The 22,626-nt window shown below is 35.6% G+C and overlaps 2 protein-coding genes across 2 annotated transcripts; one reads left to right on the top strand and one right to left on the bottom strand.

The window, feature by feature from the left end:
• The first annotated feature begins 1,153 nt into the window (after nt 1-1,153).
• LOC129268390 (uncharacterized) lies at nt 1,154-10,834 on the top strand. Its single transcript, XM_064107556.1, has 11 exons — nt 1,154-1,768; nt 4,037-4,673; nt 5,290-5,388; nt 5,919-5,997; nt 6,443-6,689; nt 7,274-7,811; nt 8,125-8,311; nt 8,671-8,916; nt 9,225-9,396; nt 9,694-9,842; nt 10,196-10,834. The coding sequence occupies exons 2-11, from the start codon at nt 4,050-4,052 to the stop codon at nt 10,369-10,371; spliced, it is 2,517 nt and encodes an 838-aa protein (XP_063963626.1). The 5' UTR covers nt 1,154-1,768; nt 4,037-4,049; the 3' UTR covers nt 10,372-10,834.
• Nucleotides 10,835-13,882: 3,048 nt separating this feature from the next.
• Nucleotides 13,883-22,363, bottom strand: LOC135156136 (uncharacterized). Its single transcript, XM_064107557.1, has 3 exons — nt 17,285-22,363; nt 16,240-16,467; nt 13,883-15,663 (listed from the first exon to the last, which is right to left on the bottom strand). The coding sequence occupies exons 1-3, from the start codon at nt 17,581-17,583 to the stop codon at nt 15,495-15,497; spliced, it is 696 nt and encodes a 231-aa protein (XP_063963627.1). The 5' UTR covers nt 17,584-22,363; the 3' UTR covers nt 13,883-15,494.
• Nucleotides 22,364-22,626: the final 263 nt, after the last annotated feature.

Below are 22,626 nucleotides of genomic sequence, written 5' to 3'. Positions count from 1 at the left end.
TGTAAACCACTATTATTTATATGATAAAATGAATTGTGAATTAATTGCCAGTATAACAACATTAAAAACACAGAATATGGTGTTGATTTTCTGGCTGTAAAATTGGTTAAACAAAAAAAAATATTTGGGCACGTATACGTGCCAATGGCACTAGAGGGCTAAGGGCACGCATAGCTGCCAATGGCTCTTAAAGAGTTAACGTTATGCCGATCATTATTATATTTCGCAATGAGAAAATGATATTTAAAAAAACGTTAGCTTATCAAAAGGATGAACTAACTTTCTCAAAAATAAGAGTAGGAGTAATTATTGTCGTAAAACAGATTGTTTATAAGGAGTGTGCAGTAAAATGAAAGCAGGTTTCAAGACTCTGCTGCAGCCTTTTATGCTTTTATAGCATGATACTACGGAATATGTGTTATATTGCCTCGCATCGCTCTCTCGCATATCTTCCTGTAGGGTGACAGAAACGTTTTGTTAATACAGGACAGTTTACAGGATAGAAAACGATATAAACTTGGTGACGAAGTGATTTTTCTCACTTGCCATACTTAATAGACGGTTTATATGCATGAATGTATGTGTATCATGTATATGTGCATATTATCATTCCAAGAATTAGTAATAGTATTATTATGAGTTTTATTAATATCATTATTGTTATCATCATTGCTATTATTATTATTATTGTTATTATTATTATCATTATTATTATTTTTATCATTATTGTTATTTTTATTATTATTATTATTATATCATCTTTGTCGTCGTCGTCATCATTATGATTAGTAATCATCATCATCATTATTTATATTACCATTTCCTTTTTTCTCAGTTTGTCGCTAGATGGCGCTGTAAATATACGGTACTTTGATGCCACTGCGCTGCTAGCGAAATTAGACGCCAAAAAATCGGCTGAAAATGGCTACAATCAAGGAAAGTTCAGTCCCTAACGGACCTAAAGAGATGAGGAAACCTTTCCAGTATCCAGGTGATATACCACCCGAGTTATATGACTGGGTTCCAGCTGAGCAGGAAGGATTTAGAGAAAAACTGATCAAAAAAGTGAAGCAGAATCCATTTGTCCCGATCGGTAAGTTACGCAACCGTTTTCTTGCATGTACCGGTACCGGTACCGTATTTATGCACGTACCACACCGTACGTGCAGTGGCCAGCCCAGTGCAGAGATGGTGCATTCATTAAAGTATACACACGAAGAAAAATCACAAAAGTGATAATTATGGGCGAATTATATATGGATGGAAAGGTCTTGTCTTGTTATACACAAATGCGTCACTAAAAAGTCTTATAGATGTCGTGGAAATGCAAGAAATGTAATTATAAGAGACCCTTCTCAGCCCCCCAGACGGACGATATTACGAGTCGAAAACGGTCGAGAATAGTGACGTCACACAATCGACGGCTCTTCATACTCTCTCTACATATTGCATTGATTCCCCCTGCTGCCTTTTGCTGGATCTGTATTTATTGTCCAAATTTACCGTTTTCTTCGTATAAAGTGACGTCCGATTCCAGTTCTTGAACACTAATTGTGTTACTGTACCCTTTTTTATTGAATTGTCAACTTGTAAAGTCCGATTTTGACCTCTGGATTGGAAGTCTTCGTTGTGTTGCTTCACAAGTTCACTCCAGATTCCAGTGGTGTATGTTGAAAAGGGGTCCCCAAGCTGTAGCGGGCTATGCCCTGCTGGCTGCCGGGTACTGCGGGGGAGCCGATTCTTCACGTTACGCTGTTTGATTACCAAGGTAAGCATGTTTGGAAATTGTACTTGTTCTGACGATGCATTCAGGTCAGTTGACTGATACAGATATAAGATTTTATTGACTCTAGATCTAAAATAATTTTCGAATCATGCATTGATTATTTTATTTATTTTAGATTAGCAAGTACCGGTACCGGTAGTTTAAAAAGCATGAAAGTTTAAAACTTTAAAACACTGTCACTGTCTAACGTTGTCGTTAGTCAGAACTTAGGCTCTACGACTCTACGTAACCCAAGGAGCTCCGGCCCGCTTACCTCAATTATATGGATGAAGGTCTAGCGTGAGTCGTGACACAGAATCCTGACATCGAGGCACAAACATGACAAACTGGACCCTCAAAAATAAAAAATATAGGAAAAGTTAGACCTCCAAATCCAATGAGTCCATGTCGTGTTCGTTCTCGGCGGTATCAAATAATCAATACTATTACTAAGGCCATTTTGTTTTCAATTTTGAATTAAGAAGGAGAACGAATGATACAGAACTTTTCCTTTTTTTGAGGGTCCAGTTTGTACCTCGATCATGTCAGGATTCTGTGTCACTATAGACCATCCATATAATTTATTTTTTCCCCTTTCATTTGGGGTGCTATTGCGACCCCATTTCCCATTTTGGGGAGTATCCTCTGCCTAATATTACACGGACAAGTCCCGCAAAGTGGGCCGGAGATCCCTGGGTTAGGGTCTATTATGTTGAATTAACTTAGAGTTAGACATGCTTTGCTAGAATTAGACTCTATTTTTTTTATCAGCAGATTTTTAGATTTCTAACATAATTTTAAACCGACTGGCATGGCGATTGGGCATGGCTTGGTTAGACTGAAAAATCTGCCGTTTCAGAGGAATTAAAAAAATACAGTTTCTGATTTAGTATTCTTGTGAAGAGAATGACACGCGTCCACGAAGCTAGACAAAATTTCAGCGGGGTGTATCCTGATTTCTGACCGAAATAAGAGTGGTTTTTATTCTTCCAGAGACAGAGTGCTGAAGATAAATGCACTCTTTGTAGTAACCTGGGGCCTGTTTCATGAAATGGTCTTTGGTTTAACCACTCTACGTAAGAACGAAATATCGCTCAAACTGTTTCACAAAGCCGATTTGGGCGATACAAAGAATTTGTCCTTGGAAAGACACCTTCAGATATACATGATTTTCTTTGTGCCAAGTTATTTTTTTATATGGGGGCTGTCATCAATTTCAGGACGTCTAGCACAGCGAGACGACCCAAAAACGGATGTCGGTCTAACTTCTTGGCAATCTAGCTAGGCCCAAATATTTTTTTTAAATATATATAATAGCCTACAGTTTGTATGCTTTCTTTTATTTTCTCACATTTTCCCACTCTTCCCCTCCCCCCTTCCAGTTTTGTTTCAACCAAACTTGAGATATTAAAATGTGCGGCAATCTCTGTGACCCCTCATGATTTTTCATTAGATAAACAACATGAATTTTTTTTTTAAATTATGTATGGTAAAAAAAAACATGTGTATAAAGTTCAGCAAAAAAATGTGATGCAAGACTAAGATGTTACTAAATGTGCAAATTCATTTATTTATTTGTATTTCATTTTCATTTTTTTTTTGCTGAGATTAATTTTAATGTTTATACAGTATATAGTATGCTTTCTATTATCCGTAATTTGCCAGATTTATTGGTTGTGATGAATGCATGAATTTTATGTTGTATTTGTTCATGCACATACATGTATTTTAAACGACCTAAGTAATGATAGTGTCTGGATATACATGTATGACAGAGCATATATGGAAAGCTGCTCGGAATGTCTCTGACAGATTTGCATCAAAATTTCTCTGATATTTTTCAAATTTCTGCTTAGGCTACATGTATGAGAAATAAGATGCTAAAAAAAAGGGGGGGGTGTGGTTTCCCAGTACTTCTCTTTACATTCCATTTACATTTCTACCTTTGGAATTTTATCATTTTGTAAAATTGATTTCACTCAAACTATAAGTTATCGTTCATGTGCTGTAACATTAGCAGACTAGCTACATGTACATTGTATGTATACACTCTGTAGTGTACCCTCAGCTGAAACTAAATTACTTTTTTCTCTTATATTTTTGTGATTTAAACAGGACTGTGATGGATAAATTTTAATTGATGATGACCTTTTTGGCTTTTCAGGGTTTGTTTTTCTTCATGGAATGCGTCCCCCAGCATCTTGTGAATTATGTGTACATGTAGCCCTATAGACTTTTATCCCCCCTTTATTTTTGTCATCATTCATGTAGGTGAGCGTTGGAGATGGAATCATCAGAAAATGGCAACCAAGGCAAACCAAAAGAAGGCAAAAAGAAGAGGAAAACTGGTACCCGGTGCATCGTATATGGATGCGGGAATACCATATATCAGGGTTTCGCTATGCACCAAATGCCAGGAAAGATGCCACTAGGGCAAGAACGATTTGATAGCATTCAGAAACAGTGGATTGCTTTCATTGGGAGAAAAAGAAAATTTGACTTTAAAGATGCAAAACAATATGCGAGAATATTTGTATGTAGCGGCCACTTCCTGCTTGAAGACTACGAGCCAACACAAGTAGAAATGTATAGGAGAGGACTAAGGACACGACCACCATCGTTAAAGGCTGGTTCCTCTCCTTCTTTGGATATTGCTGTACAGCCATTTCCATCTGACTGGTTCTTGCCTTCACCATCTTCTCTACTGTCTTTGGCATCATCACCACCTTCAGGCACATCAACAGCGGATAGTCCACACTCTGAGTTTGCCAGTGCCAGCTGCTCAGTACCACCTACACCTGCTGTTAATGCACCACCTTCAACTGATTTCCAAAGTCCGTCTCTCTTGGCGCATGGTCCTGATAAGCCAAAGCGAAGCCGCAAGGAATCCATATACATCAGAAAAAGAGTAAGACTGATTTTTAAGACTTTTAGTTTATAGTACATATGTATGTAGATGCCATCCACTGAAAAAAATTACACCAAAGAATATTCTAATATTCATTTACAATTGTGCATACTTGGACATGCTCATGTGGTAAGCACATACATGTGAATTAATCTATTTTTTACTTGTCTGACAGACCTGTAGGTAACACATTTTTCCCCTTTGATACAATAATCCAAAATATGAAGGAAATATGTTTACATGTACATGTATCTTTCTGAAAATGGCTATGACAAAATTATTTTTACAGGAATTTCAGACCAAGTTCAATGGCGTGGCAGATTTTTACTGCTCTTTGGCCATTGGAATGGTGTCATTGTTGAGCCATGATGTACCTGCATACATGTGTTAAATAAGGAAAATTGATGGGATCAGACAATTGAGATCGCATTAGAGTTGTTCTCCTGTTCATTTAATTTCCACCACTCTTAATTGGATCAGCCACCATAAACTTCATAAATGTATAGAATAAATATAAGCTACATGTACATTTTTTTAATGAGTTTTTGGCACCTCTGTTTTTACATCATGGAAATAAAAATTTTAAAAGTAACATTTTTTCTTGTGTCTGCTACAGGAAGCTGATGCACTGTTCATTGAATATGCCAGACAAGCAGAGGAAGAACAAGCCCAAGACATTCTAGATCGCTCAAAAGGTGAACAGTGTGGCGTCAGAGTAAGTACTTTACAGGTTTTCAATTCATATCATATGAAGGTCAAGTTCAGATTTGTAAAGATTGCCCACTTTACAAAAACGGAGGTCTTCACATGTACATGTATGTACAGCATACAATTCCTCTGATTACATTTTTATCTTACTACTGTTATATCAGAAATTGTTACTCAGTGAAAGAACACCTGCCTCATGAATAGGATACTGTGGGTTTTGCCATGGCTGATTGACTATACCAACGACTTGAAAAATACTTGATACTTTTTTCCTTCTTGCATATTAGAAGAGTAATAATAACATGTTATTCAGGGCTCGCAGGAAGAACAGCTCTTAAGAGCTGAAAATGGCTACCCTAGCTGAATAAGAATGATTTATTTTTATATTACAAGAAATACAGACACAAATATTTTAAAAACAAGCTTTTGTAATAAATTTTGATTACCAGTACTAGCATTGGTGAAATCAAGCAGAATAGACTTTTTGCAACTCATATATTATAATTAATTTCCATGAATTTTTTTTCATTTCAACAGACTGCTGATCGCAAAGTTGGAATTCGTGTACAGAAACGTTCCTGCAAAGTTCATGTAAAGCCGAAGACCATGTCAAAAGGTAATGATATTAACTTACCCGTATCACATTCAAAAGAACAATAAATCACAGCATTTTTTATTCTGTCTTTATTTTAGTTTAGGTATTACATGTATGTATCATTTTATTTGTAATATGTAGGTTCTTTCAATGTCCAGAAAGAGTGGTAATAGATATAAGTTGATTGTGCCTCTGAGTTTGTTAGAAATTCGAATTAATGAATATCATTTTTTGTGACCTGTTGAGTTTGAACTACCAATAAATGTAACATAAATAACTACTAAAATAATGATAATATTAATACTTCTTTTGACAATAAACCTGAATCGTAATAATTTCCTTATTTAATTTTTATATAACATGAGGCCAGCATATTCCTATACATGCATCTCCATAGATATGTTTCTTTTTAGCTTGTAATATTTTATGAATTTGATAATATTCTGATGGTTTATGTCTTCTTCAGGAACTCAAGTGAATATGACACAGAAGACACATAGTCAGCATCCAGTAGGCCTTCAGATTTCAGATGCTGGTACTCAAACTGAGACAACTAATACACAGGACAAGGATGAGGATATGATGGATGAAGAACCTGATGAGGATCCAGACTTTGAGATAGGTTCAGATTCGGATGAGAAGAAAGATCCAACCTACAAGCCAGGCAAATCCAGAAGAAATAGAAGCTCATCAGATGAGGAAACATACAAAGTGTAAGCAGCTTTATAACTGGAATTATAAATTTTGTTAAATTGAAGAAAGATCTCCCTTCCGTTAGCAGTTATTGTAACTGTTTACTCTGTTTAATACTAGAAATAACTAGTGGTATTAGTATCTTGAAAGTGAATTGTTGACACCTGAAAAATGTTATTTGTCAATGCAATTGAGTGGGCATGTACATACTTCCATTTCTTCCATCCAACACTGTCGGTTTCAGCCCATTTTTATGTCTGTAAATAAAAAAATATAAGACATAAAAGTTTCAATTGTGTTTATGTATGCATAAAGTTGTGCGATAAGTGAATGACTAGATTTGGAGTTCACCAGGTCAAATGTCGTGGGTCATAGATTCTTTTGTATTCTCAGTATCGCTTCATGCATGTAGATGAGGACCTGTTGGCCAAAATTTGCTATTATATTAACTTTGCCATTCAATGTGACATGCTCAGATCATGAAAGAATTCAAATATTTCACATTATACATAATTTATAACATATTTTTAATTACGCCAAGATAAAACCTATGTAGAGTCAAGTTGCATTAGTACAGTATCTTCACTTTTTTTTATCTTTGCAGGACCAAATCAGATGATGTACTGAAAGAAGAAAAGTACATAGTCTTTGAATCCAACCTGTTTGCATTGTTCAACAATTGCTTCAGTTGCCTTTCCAGTGATGTACAGGTTGAGAAGATTTGCCCTAGATCTTTTGGCTCGCAGATAAAGATCAGGCAAACGTGTCTAAAGTGCAGTAAGATTAAGGAATGGCATAGTCAACCAAAAGTTGGGAATGTTTCTGCCGGAAATTTGCTTTTGTCTGCAGCCATTTTGTACGGTGGAGCCAGTCCAACCAAAGTCTTACGAGTACTCCAGCATATGAATTTAAAGGCAATCACTAACAACACCTTCCTGGAATATCAGTCTACCTACTTGCAGCCAGCCATCATGAGGGTGTATGAACGAGAGCAAAGGTCTCTCCTCAGACAGTCAAGAGGGGAAAAGTTGGTCTTGGGAGGAGATGGCCGTGCCGACTCACCAGGGCATTCTGCCAAATATGGCAGCTATGCCCTTATGGACATGAAGAGAAAGAAGATCATTAATGTGGAGCTTGTGCAGGTAATATGCCAATAACAAGAAGTTTATGTAAATTAGTGTTACAATACTCATGTAAGCTTACCCAGGGATAATCTCTAATACACGCATAGAGGGCAAATGAGCATATCCAATGTATTGTATATGGGGTTATTAGATGTTTAAATGTAATCTATATTTAGTAATGCTACTTAATGTCAAGAAAACATTTCTTGTAATTGTAATTACTTCATTTCAAAATAAACTGTATATATGTTTTGTTCAAATGAAATATTCATCAGCCTGTAAAAAAAAAATTGAATTTACCAAAGTTTGTTTGTTTTTCCAATATTTGTAGAGCAATGAGGTGTCAAGCTCAAACGCCATGGAGAAAGAAGGTTTGGCGAGGGGATTGGCGAAGCTTTATGGAATGGGAGTAGAGGTAGGAACCCTCATCACTGATCGACATGCCTCGGTGGCTAAGTGGTTACGGGAGACATACCCAGAGATTGATCACCGTTATGATGTTTGGCATATCGCAAAAGGTAAGTTGTTGACATCCATGCCAATTATTGATATAAAAGTTTTTAACAAGGAGTATATGAGTATATGATAATAATGATAATGGTAATAATAACAGTATGCAACATTTATACAGTGCTGATATGTCTAAGCACTAATATTATCCCAGCTTTAGCACAGCATTGCTGGATCTATTAAAGAAATAGGATTATAATGCATGAGTTTGGAATTGAAGCATTTTTCTGATTGGACCATTGTATGATGCATATAAGAAAGCACATGTGTATATCAGGAAATGTCTTGTTTACTCAATAGTGAAAAATTTTGAAGTTACAGATGAATATTTTAGAATAATGACCACTTCAAATGCATTAATTTACAGGAGTGAGGAAGAAAATCACAGCTGTATCAAAGCTGAAGGATTGCGAGGTAGCTCACATGTGGAAGCAGTCGATGATCACCCACATATACTGGTCGGCTGCATCTACCCCGGATGGGGATGGAAATATTATGGTATCGAAATACAAGTCAGTCTTCAACCACATGAGAGATGTGCATGCTCATGAAGGCGTCTATCCTAAGTGCGGCCATGGTGATGATTACCCTCCACGTGAATGGATGAGAGAAGGTAAGCGGAGCTTTACTATGGGGTGGGAGAAGGAGTTGAAACTTGTACATCTCACAAAGTTACCAGTATTAAAGTTTTGAGCAAATCATTGAAATTTGGAAGCGAGATATAATTTTGTTACAGTGATGTCAACATCTTAACCAAGGTTAGTTTTTTCAGTGTCCCAAGTCTATCAGATTTTTGTGGACATTAAAAGGACATTAAATTAGGGAGATTCACTTGTACCTAATAATGTAGAGTATTTATTTTATAAATTCTCCTCCAAAAGTCATAACATGTTTTTATTACTCAACTGTTATGTCATGTAGGAACAAAAGTCTATGAGAAGTTGTCTGAAGAGCTGCTGAAAACTCGCCTGCTGAATGACATGAAGAAAATGTCACCTCTCGCACAAACCAGTTCAGTGGAATCCTTCCATAGTGTCCTCCTGTACTGGTGTCCAAAGATGCTGGCATACTCTTATGCTGGGATGAAATGCAGGTAAGATAATATTCCTTCAGCTGTCACCAGATCCTATACCTACTTCAAATACCAGAGTCCTTCTTTTATTCCTTGCTTTTAATATATTTTTTTTCTATTTTCTCCCATTATTTCTATTTCTATTTTTTCCGGTAGAATACATAAAATTTCCTCAAGATTGTTATTTTTTTCCGACATGTTAAAAATGAATTCAAGAAAATATTCATACAAATAAGGAATAAGGAGACACTGTTTATTTGAGACTGTTTCAAAAATATTTCTCTATGAAGACTTCTGTTTATTTTTTGTTTGTTACAGGCTGTACCTTGCTGCTCTGCACTGGAACGAGAATTCAGACCGGTCTCAAGCAACGAAGTCTGATGGGTCACCAATGTTCCGTGTCACCTATCAGAAAGCCAAAGAAGGTCGTCAAACTGTCAGCAAGGTGCTAACTGCATGTACTTTTGGTATGTTTATTTATTAATGACTATAATGAATCAGCGTAGTTATGTCTCATGTAGGAAATATTGTTCAAAATATTTTATGGAAGTATTAATCTTAGTAATATTTCTTTTTTGTTTATTACTACATCTTTTGTTTTGTCTAACACTGCATTTCATATGCACATCACACAATGTTTCAAAGTCTGAAGGAAGGTAATTAAACATGGGACTATGCATAGTCTAGTAATGTATATCACAGAAGGAATATCTTTACCTAGAGCCATATATACAATAAATGCAAAGAAGACATTGTCACCACTTTATCAGTATTGTCATCTAATTACAAAACCGTTCTACAATTTTCATTCCCAATATAGAGTATGTGAATGCTTTGATGGTGGAGACAGTACGACTCGTTTCTGGAAAGCAGAAACTCCGCTCTGAAATGGAAGAGCTGCAAAACAAACCGCCACTGTCATCGAAATATGAGAGGCCAGACAGGGAGGAGGCTATTCAGAAGGCAGCAGCACATCATCGATTTGCCATGGAATAGAAGGAATAGAATTGACTGTGTTTAGAATACTATTTCAATTATTACTGAAACTTTCACTTGTCTTTAATCATTGCTGGAACCATTAGTTTGTTTGAAGCATTGGTTAGTGTTGTATGAAATGTTAAAAAGAAAAATCCCTGATCAAGCTAATTAGATTGACCAGCTCTGTGTATATTTTTTCTACGGTATTTTGCTTTTCCCAATTCTAACTATATCATTCATCCTCAGTTGTAGTCTGATTTGTATGCATTTGTAAATAAGTGTGGCAATGTCATGATAATGTGATAGGCAGGACAAGACGACTGAAAGATATATTTTAAATTCTATTTCAGGGGTATTATTGAGATATCCGTTGATTCTATTTCTTTCCGATAGTAATTTGACTTGGGGTGTCATCTTGTTAATGTGAGCAAAGGTAAAAAAAAAAAAAAAAAAAAATCACCAATCTACATTGTACTTGCACGATAGTACATTGTATTTTCTCTCTACCATCAAAGATCAAACTATGACCCATAATGGTCAGTAAAAGTAACTTTAGAACCATTGTTTATGCTGATTCTATGCATTGCATTACCGGTAGCTTATTAGCTGTACAAGCATGTATTTCTCATTCAGATGTTTTTCATATTACACATCAAGTCTAAGCACGTTGATATGCATGAAATATTCATAAATCATTCAAAATTCAGTAGGGAAATCACATTTGTTAAGCAATGCCCGTGTTAGCTGGGATTTTGCCTGGAGTAGTATGCTGTGAATAGGTTTTCTTTTCCCTGTGGTGTCTTTGTTAGCTTTATAATGTATATACATGATTTTTTTTTCAATCTAAAGGCCAGCACAGGTCAAGGAGTTTTTGTGTGGGCTAGACTAGCCTATAATTACAGTTTTTAGGCTACATATAAGCCAACTTCTATTGTGGTGAACCAACATACATTTCAGCATATGAACAAATCTTTTGGCACTGAAACAAAATTCCTGTCTCCTTACATCTAACTTACTGTTACAGCATAGATATGGCAGCCTTTGCCTGTACTATTATGATAAAGCTTGACCAAACTGTATGATTTGTTGATAAAAAACGTGTTTTCATTTTTTTTGTTATTTTGATGATGTGAATGTCCTTGGGGGTACTTTTTAGTAATGCAGAAATTTCCTGCCAAAGTATTAGAATATACAAGTAGCTGTATGTAAGAAAAGTGTAGGCAGTCTGTTGTGAATAATACAACATCGTTTGATAATATCAGGAGGAAGTAATGGCTAGAAGCAAGGTGTTTTATTGCATTGTCGACCAGCTTGTGTTGTCTATCAAATGGAATGGTCCTTGTTTTTATAAAATTTATAACCACATCTACATGTACATTTCGTTTAATTGGCAAGACTGCTAATTTGATTGGTATGTAGAAGAGCACTTGGATGGAGGCAGTTGAAGAAATGATTTTATGTCATTGTATCTAAGTTATTAGTATTTATTTTTGTATTTATGTACAGTATTCATTCATGTATTTTTTGTTCACAAGTACATTTATCCTTTCACAATACATTTCATACATTCATATCCGTTCTACTAGTGAGTTTGAAAGTATGATAAAGCTTTTTATTCTCTGCAGATATATATTCAGAAAATGTCATATTTAAAAAAAATAAACTATATCCCAATGTTATCTGGGAATTTGAAAAAATAGGTCATCTTGTATTCATCATGTCATACGTGGAATAGCAGTGATATGTTGATTTCTGTCCCTGATTGCGCGGTGGATTACAAGGATCATTGCACTTTAAGTTTGGTCAATTATTATTTTACGAATCCACACCTTTATACCTTGGTCACATTTGCTCTACGGCGATCGTACGGCAAGTTGAAAACAGTCGTTTCAACATTTTTTGTACCAGCTGCATATAGGTGGTTTGAATTAAAATTAACAAAACGGCTGTTTTTTACTCGCCGTACGGCCGCCGTAGATCAAATGTGACCAAGGTATTATGCTCACGAAACTTGACCCATCTTACATGGTCTCATTTTAAAGCCTGCGCCCCTTCCCTCCCCAATTTTTTTTTAAACTCTGATCCTGAATGTGCCTTTGTGTTGGAAGAAAAATTTACATGTAGTATTGATTGTACAGTCAACCTTGCAGAAGTCAAATGGTTGCCATTGAATGTTTTTCAAGTCATCCCATTGATCTTAACCCTTCACAGGTGGAAAAAAATTAAGTACAAACTTTTTATTCAATTCTTGGATTTGACTTGGCAAGGTTGACTGCACATGCAATAACACAGGTCAGGTTTGGTTGATGCTTTCAGTAGGTGCTGGTTTGGTGTGTGATCATGTAGAAACTAACAAGGGGCCCTGCAACACAAAGCTTAACAATGATCATAGATCATCTTTCTACAATTGATTGTATCGACTACAATGTACGATTAATTGCTAACCTTTGCGTTACGGGACCATGGTGTGCATGGGGCAGCAATACAAGAATATTTTGCAAAGGGCCAATTACCAATGAATGTGTATATACAGCCATTCAAAACCTAACAAAATAATTTGATGAATAATTTGCAGTAGACAAATTGTTGTTCTAGTTCCCTTATCCATTAAAATCATTAGTTTTCCAGGGGAGGGAAAAGGGAATCAATTTCTTTCTGCCAAATCCTGCAAATAAACCTACCCCATATTGCCACATTTCTCAACTGCCACCAAAATCAATACACATGTCACCATAATTATCATCAATACCATCACTATGGCCAGCATGATCATCATCGTCATCCATCATTATCACCATCATTTAGATAACACCATCATATACATATGTATAAGGATCGTCCTGGGGCTGCAAACTGGCTTTGAAAGGGCAGAACACACTGACCATGCAAAAAATTGTTAGCATTAAAAAAAAGTTAAATGGGGGGGGGGGGGCTTAATGTGGCCCAAGCAGTTCCCTGTTATCCCTAATCAATAAAATGGATCATTGATTCATAATTGCCATCTATCAGAACTATTGTGATTTGTCACCATCACAATCATCATCAACACCCTAATCGTCACTGTCCTGCCCTGTCAGAGTAATCCAGGGTTCATATGGATTCAGGTGGGTGTTTCATAAACCTGTTCAAATGATGCAAGCAAATTTATGAGCGACTGGTGACGTTTTCTTTTGGTACATGTAAATGATACACACTAGATTTTCAATGGTGTTGACAAAGTTCCTAGTAAATGATCACCATTTGTCGTAAAGTCGCTCGTAACTTATTTACAGCTTTATGAAACACCCACCAGGACCTATTGGATTTTTTCGTTTTGTCCTGAATTCATGGCACTTGGATCCGTAAAGTTGTATTTAGTAAGAACATTATAAAAATGACAGAACTTACTTTGAAGAGTCATTTTGAAAAGCTGGAAATTTTGAAAACACCCTGTGTTACTACATATGGGCGGCAAGATGTTTTTCAACTGTAACACGCTCAATTATCATTACTTCTATATTATAAAAACAGAGAAATCAACCAATCATTTCAATGTTATGTGTATATTTGTACATTTATAGATTTAATGCACCATGTTTACATAGCATCGTCTTATTTACACTTTACAATAAATACCAGTTGACATAAAAAGAATACTTGTATACATTTCAGAATACTTTATGTAAATATCTTTTGGTGAAAAACATTTTTGCTTGATAAAAGTGGCAAGTTATGGATATTATTTGGCTTAGTTGTTACAAAAGAAAAAACCTGATTTAACACCGCAAAATCTACATGACAAGATTATTTGCGGCAAGTCTGACATCATATTGCAAAAAACAACAACAAAGAACTTGTAAAAAGGTTAAATACAAATATATGAACATAATATGTACTTCTTAATATATATTGAAGTAGACTTATGAAATATCCATGAAAGAACATTAGGGAAAAAAAATAACAGTTCAGAGTCACAGGTGACGTGACTTGGAAAGCTGTTTGTATTTATAAGACACTTACATGTAGGCCCTACATGTAAAGATATCCGTTTGAACTTAGAACCAAATTGTTCCATAGAATTACATGAATTCTTTACACCTCAAGAACAATACCAGCTGCCGTGAATAGGCAAAGTCATCACTTACTTTACCTAATTATAAAATTATAATGCTGATTGATAATGTCTAGTAATGATATTTGGTTTACATTATAAAAGTTGAAAGTTATTGACAGTATACCACTTGGCCAACTTGTATACCTGAGATGAAACTACAAAATTTACATGGCAAGAGAAACAAGAGTATCTGTGGTAAGTCTTCCATCATCAAGCTGAAATGAGGAAATTAATAATAGGTGGGAGAAACAAAATATTAAAATACACTGTACTGCATGTATTTTTTATTAAAAATATAATGAAAATGTAGATTTCCTGATTTCAGCAATTTTGCTACCTTTTTTCCATATACATGTATGAGCATAAGTTGTACTTGCACACTGGCCTTTATCATGTGATTTTAGAGGATGAGCATGTTATCCAGCTTGCAAAACATAAAAATAGAATGTTACATAACATTGATCAAATATCTACATGTAGCTATCTCATCACAAACAAAATTGTTTTCTTATGAATGTCAATAAAAAGGATGCATATAAAAATCCAAAAAGTTAACATACATTATACCCCAAAATGAAAGCACAGATCCCCCTAATCTAAGACTGACGAATGATTCTTGCATCATTGTGTCCTATGACTTAATTTGAGTTGTTCTGAAACTATATGTTGAAAAATCACAAGTCGTTACACAAAAAGAATATTCTCAGAGTAACTTGGCAGTTTTGCCAACTACATGTAACACATGGCTAATCAATTATAATAAAGGTTCCCATGGTACAACGAAAAATTTATCAAAATTATAAAGATCCATATTATGCAAGTCATTTTTCATTTGTCATGCAGATTTCCATAGTCCTACTGTACATGATTTCTTATTTGGACAGAGACTGGTACATGTTATAAATATTTATTAATAACTAGAAGAGAACTACAAATACTGGAATGTACAAAGAACACAACTTATACAAAACAAGGTGAAGGAATTATCAAAGAAAATGAGTCTAGCAAATTCATGTAGTGAGAACACAAAAACGTTATAGTTTGTCAATCAAATATCTAGCCTTCTCAGCACAGTACCTCGATAGTTGTTATTACCATCTGGATATGTATTCTTGATGATGGCCTGGACACAAGCAGGGAGCTGTACTCTGATGTCTTTGCCCAAGATGCCCCAGCACCACCTAACAAATTGGCGATAGGCAACGTATCGATATTTCCTGTATGTAAGCAATAGTGAAAAAAAATGTTATAAAAACATTTTACAGACTCATTGGAAAGCCAGAATTGTAAAAACCTGTATGCTAAATCTAGTTTGAAATTCCCCGATTGATGTAAGCCTAGATCCATCTGTAATTCTAGGCTAATAATTTGTCGATAAAAGATTAGCATGAACAAATAGCAATCAAATATATGTACAGCCGTAAGGTAAATCTATAGTTACAAAAAGAAACATGATCAATGTACACGTAGGCCTATTCACGTATAATTCTACAATAAAAAATTATCATGAACTATCAAATTTATACAACCATTTCATGTACCTCCATCCCCCATCAAAAGTCATGGGAAATATTAACAGGCAATGGTATAGGTATCTGCTGCTCTACAATTCAGTTACTAGTATAGAAGCTGCTGACTCCCATGTAAATCTATGTCGTATTCTCTGCCTCATGGATGGTGATTTTAGAGGCTGTTATTCAGACTCGAACATGTTTAAAAAATGGTATTGAGACATCTACATGTAGATGTAATTAGTTTATCTGATCAATATACATATTCTGATTTTAACTTACTCATTATTTCGAGCACCAAACGCTCTTGCCTGCCTTCGCCACCTTTCCGTGAAATGTTGCCACGCAATGTACAATGTGGCGGGGTTGAGTATTGCTGGATAAAAATCCCGAGCTTGGGTGATGCACTCCACGCCTTCCCCCTCTTTTGCCACCTCTGCAATTTCTCTGCAGCAGAGACAGTCTCCAACATTGAACGATAGTAAAATCTCACAATGGCCGCACTGACACCTGTAATAGGCAAGCACACATTTGAAAAAATAAATAAGTAAATAAACAAATTAAATATCACATTAATTTGACATAGCGCATTTACACTAAAAATAGTATCAAAACTGCCCAATGGCAATAAATCAGAAGAGACACATGGGCCCTGTCTAAAGTTACAAAGAGTTACGATTGATCCAATCAATCAATCGTAACTCTATGGAAATCCATCAGTGTCATAATTTTTTCTACAGGAAATTAGCAAAAATGTCCTTTATAAACAAAGGAATACACACAAAATTGTCAAGTAATCAATGAATTCATGGATACATACATATGTAGAGAAATTTTTGAGCAAACGTGCATTTTATATGTTGACTTTGCTGGCTTTCCATAGTTGCAATTGATCGGATCAATCACAACTCTTTGTAAGATGGGCCCCTGGTCATTGACTGTACATAGGTCATAGTCATGGATTTGTCATGGCACTAACTGGCCCATGCCATGCCCAAACCCACTCACATGTATTGCGAGCGAGGTCAGTATACTAACCTCGCACCATGAACGGCGTTTGGCAGTGGATTTCTAACTAGTGGGTCGCGCGTGCTGCGATCCCACTTCTGGTGTCCACAACACACGACTTCCATGGCTTGATTTTTCTGTGCGCGGCGGCATGTAATGAACCCTTGAGTGGCCCAAACCATGGTCAGTACTAGTACGGTAGTACAATCAAACTTCAAAATATCAAATCAATTTTGATGTTGGCGACAGACCAACTCCAAGTACACTTGGCTGCAACAACCAAGAAAAATTATAGGCATGGTAAAAAAGTGAAACTTACCAGTTATCGGTATTCCTTGGGTCGAGACGAGTAATGTCTCTGTTTCCACGAAAGCCCACACCATCGCCGAGAGGTATCGCACCCGGTTCCGGCGGCTGCACAGGCTCTGGTTCGTGCTGGTAAGGTTGCGGAATTTGATCTCGTTCATCATCAACGACGGGTCTTTCCTCTTCTTCTTCGTCTCCTTCAAGCTCTCCTACTTCCCCATCATCATCGTCATCGCTGTCATTATAATCACTTTCGTCACTGATGTCAATGTCCATATCCAAAAATTCAATTTCCTCATCAACAGCCGTCATTTTGATTGCAAATATACAGACACCGATTGAGACAAAATCAAACCACACGCAAAGTATATGGATATAAAGATTGCTGCTGTCAGCTCAGCTGATCACCGCTCATTGTGTGACGTCACTCAAACTGGAGCCCGCCGGAGGACCGACGAAGGCGGAAATATGGCATGAAAATAAATCATTTTTGAGAGCTGATTTCTGCAAACTCTAATCATTATTTTGAAAAGTGAAGTTATGTATATGATTAAAAATACTTCCCCTTTACAATAATGACCACGAAAACTAATTATAAAATACTTTTGATTCTTCGTATGTCTCCTTTAAATATTGGCCCTGGAACAAACCTGTCTCTGTAACTACCACACACTTTAAGGAGGTCTAAAACCATGATGTCACTTAATGTCAGCATTATTGGGAAATTGGGAACCACCAATAACCATTCACTGATTCAGTCACCCGCACAATTTCCAAACTAAAGACTTTATTTACTTTAAGTTTAGTACAATAAATAAAGTTGTGCACAACTTCGTACAAGCGCTCGTACAAATCGAGTGGTCCCCAAAACCACATTTAGGCCATGGCATGATGTTATTGTCTTATTGTGTAAAATAAATAAAAATCGCCAAAACCTGCCAGACAGACATAGTCTACTACACTGACTGTACAACTACAACTTGAAGCCTTGAAAATGTTTTACCGGTACCGGTAATGTTTCTTGTTTAATTCATGGCGAGGAGTGGAGTGACCATTGGTAAGGAAGGGCTGTGGTAGGGGAGCTTTCGCATATTTGAGCTATGAATTATGCATAATCGGCCAAAATTTCCTCTCTTTTGGGCCGATTGAATCTTTGTGATGTCTTAGATGTCTAGGTCTGATATGATACAAATGTATGTTTTTTTAAGTAAGAAAAAAATATTGAGACAGTATACTCATAATCAACACCCTAACACAAACAATCAAATCCCATTCATTGAGTATAGTGCCGTTTTGTTGCAGTTTCAAAGCGCTTCACAGTAATGTCATTCACGCTCATACTGTAGTTCAAGATAATTTCAGCCAAATCTTCTTTCTTCTAATCCAGGTTGCTTGGCCACTGCCGGTGCTCTGACGTATGGATTAGTGATGTTCAAGAGGGGTAATACAGCCCGATCTCAGACCATGATGAGAGCTAGAGTAGCAGCCCAGGGACTGACCATTGCAGCCGTCCTAGTAGGCGTTGCCATGGGAGCAGGCAGACCAACCTATGATCAGGGAACAAAGTAAACTGTATCCTCTAGGATTGGACAAATAGGAGTCAGAATTCTAGGTATTAGGGTTGGATTGCCGAAAATAATAGGACGCCCTCATCAAGTGATTGAATTCAAGAACATGCTCTGGAACATCAATCACAATTAGGAGCTTAATAATGGTTCCGAAGTAATTGTTGTCATCAACTGGACTTTTGCCGTCATCAGGATGGAAGCGTGGTTGGCAGATTCTTCACATCGATATAAGATATAAATGGAAAAACTGCATGACTTTTTTTTGCGCAAATACTCTTCATTGTCACACTTGAATACAACTTGTCAGAGCCTTTTATATCAATGCCGCCTATTTCAGTACAATAGTTCAGATATTTTTGCTTATTGATTTCCACCCGTCTTTCAATGAAGTTCTTGAAAGTACTCATATTCACTAGATAAGGTCGGCATTACTGGGCTGGGCAATACTTGTATGTTCAAGAGGTTTGAATTAACAGGTGCTACATCATGCAGCCACTAGTAGTTGACATTATCATCTGTTGCATGAATAGAAAAAATTCATAATTTATGAAATAAAATCAATCATTCTTTTAAAGTTTGTATGCATAGTGTATTCTAGGTTTTCACTAATTAGTAAAAAAAAAAACACACACAAACTAGTGCCTAATGAATGAATAAGGGCATAATTTGCATTTTTGTGTTCCATTTTTCTCAAAATCACAATGGAGTTTTTGAATTGTCATGCTCTATTTTACAAGTACATGTAGCTTTGCTCCACAACGTAAAAACTTTGCAGTGCGGATATAGTTTCCTGAGTGTTCCTCACTTCTTTAAAGCTTGCTTGAGATTAATAGCTACAAGCACAGCACAACAAGTAATGTGTAGATATGAGATCATAAGAATTGTGGCTCATTTCTTAACCTGTTCATTACTATGCTTTAGAAAGGGAACAACCTGGTACCCGTAGGGATATATTATGTGCAAGTCCAGATACTCAAGAACATGTACAGTATGTAAACATTATGGACCATCAGTGAGATATTTTTTCTTATATGATTTGGCAAGACACAAATCATTTTCATTTACTGCTGTGCTGACTGTTTTTTATTTCAGAATTATATCTGATGGCTGTCAACATATTCAATGAATTTTATGACAGTTCTCAAAGCTTGTAAGAATATTTTATTACTCTGTCAAGTATTTATTATAATTTTTTAATTATCATCTGCACAGATAACTGGAGGAGGCAAAAACTGTAAAGGAAAGTTTAATTCAGATTTGAATTGAAATGCCCCAGAATGTAAACTCGTAGAGTAATCATGTGTTTGTTAATTTGTACAAATGAACTGGGTTTTTTTATCAGTTCATACTTTTTTCTACATGAAAAAGATGTTTGCAATAATAACTTATGTAAAGGGTCTTGCCTTTAATTGAAATTTCATTGTACATATAAGAAATTTTAACAAGTTCTGATGTATTTTGGGGCTAGTGGACTCAGTGGAGGAGCTTTCCAGATGTTCTTTGCAGAAGGAAATTTCCCATTAACAACAACAACAACAGATAAAATGTGTTTGATGTCTTGTGGAATTTAATAGTTGACATCTGTGTACATCATACATGTACATCTGGGCTCAGTTGCATAAAAGTTACTATGATGGTAACATTGCCAATCAATGGTAACTACTCAGTAGCCAATCAAAATTAAGGATTCCAATTGAATTACCATAATGGTAATTTCGTGTAACCGGGCCCTGGTGTCACTTTATTCAATGACTCCTGCTAGTTTTCAGACCATATATATCTGGTACTTTTTTCTACTGTAGTATAGCTAGTGTACACTGTATATCTAAGTATGTTGTACGCGCATTGTATGCGCTATGGTACTTTTTGTTTTTAGCACCTCTAAATATCCATTATTATTATTATGTGAAGTCAAAAAGTTGCTTCAAATGAGACTCATTGAGAATTAAGAATTATGTAATTTGACATGCTCATATTGATTAGGCAAGGTTGGCAGGATTTCCGGATTGATGATTTTATTAATTGATTTACTGAAACAGAATATTAGGATTTATGAGAGAATTAAGGTTTTATGAGGCTTGGGCAAAGGATGGATTAGAACGTGATTCAGATATTCCATTGCCAAAGAACTACTGGTTTGGGCTATTTGTGAGTGAAATGTGCCTGGCCATATGGCCTACATGGTTTCTGTGTAACAAAATTATCATGTGTGTACAATATTTTTTGTTTAAAAATGACAGTTGTATCATTAATGAAATGAAATTGGGAATTAGGAATTTTCATATAAGTAGGCCTACAATGGTCATTTATCTTGATGTTAAAAAGAAACAAAACGAAAATGTGTGGAAAATTACTGTTTTAAAGATTACTTTTGGGGATAGTACAGATATCAACATTGAACTATTGCATTCTGGGTAAGGAACTAAGGATCTAATGTACATGTACATCTGTAGCTTTAGCTTGCACTCCAATGTACAGTATCAGATTATCTGAAAACTACATGCAATTTTCTTGACCGACTGTTGAGTAGGAGGGGTCAATGTTGGATACCCCATTGGTCGGTGATACCCTTTATTGTAGACTGCTATTTTCATTCAAATGGTCAATTGATTTTTGCATGTAGGGCAAATGTTCAAACATGTATTCAGTTAACTCCAAAACTCAGGATAAACACTTACAGTACAATCATGTATGTCATGCTTTCATGTTTGAGACTTTCGTAATGTGTAATCTAATTTCTCTGAGTCAATTGGCAAATTCTTCATTATCATCACTAATGAAAATGGTATGTATCATAGCTCTGTAACAAAAAGGGCTTGCGATGGATTGCAAATCTGATCATTTTGATCTATTACTGTAATATTTGTAACCAAAAAGTGTAATGGGAATTGATGATTTTGGAATTGATGATTGATAAGGTCCTTCAACTATCAAACTTTTATTTTATTTCAGGATCCTATACCTGTATTGCAAAACACTTGACGTCATCTCATTTCCATGTACATGGAATACTTTCATTTTGAAATTTGATTAGCCTTTAGGAAATAGTTAAACAAATAGTCCTATGTAAACATCCACACAAAAAGACATCTTTGGGAACATGAAAAACAAAATAAAATTGTGATGGACTTATTCAACACCCGGGAAAATAGAACCTGCAGTATTAGTTGCTTGCATCAGTTTAAAAGACCAGTCATTTCTTTCCCAATTGGTGCTTCTGTATGCATATATGTGTGCACATACTTGGTAAATTTGGAAATCCAAGTTAAGTATCCATTTCTCGTGTAATAACTTTTTTTTAATTATCTGAAATTTATCAACTTGATTTTTGTCCTATTTTTATTGTATGTAAATGATGAATATTGTTTTATTTCATTACATATAAATTACGATAGTTGTGAGTGGAGACTGAAGGGAAATTTAAGTTTGAAATTATGTACAAATATAATGTGTGTGTTTTATGTAAATAATGTATGATTGTAAATGGATATATATCATTGGGTTTATTAAATTTCACCTGTTGATACCGTAAGTTGACCAAGCTTTGCTTTATTGAAATTTATTTGAAGTCATTTCAAGAAGCAAATCAGGATTATCCTGAATGGTGTACACTATCTCTGTCTATTCTGAGGTTCCAGATGTCAGATAATCACATTAAGAAAAATAGTGAGGGATTGTCTCGCCAAGAGTCAAGTATGATCTTAAATCACACTTAAATTACCATTTGCATGTGGTATATAGAATAAATTACAAACATTGGTCAGATCATGCCGAGACACACATACTT

This window comes from Lytechinus pictus, chromosome 12 (genome assembly GCF_037042905.1).
Source record: "Lytechinus pictus isolate F3 Inbred chromosome 12, Lp3.0, whole genome shotgun sequence".
NCBI lineage: Eukaryota > Metazoa > Echinodermata > Echinoidea > Temnopleuroida > Toxopneustidae > Lytechinus > Lytechinus pictus.
This window is presented reverse-complemented; position numbering and strand designations above follow the sequence as displayed.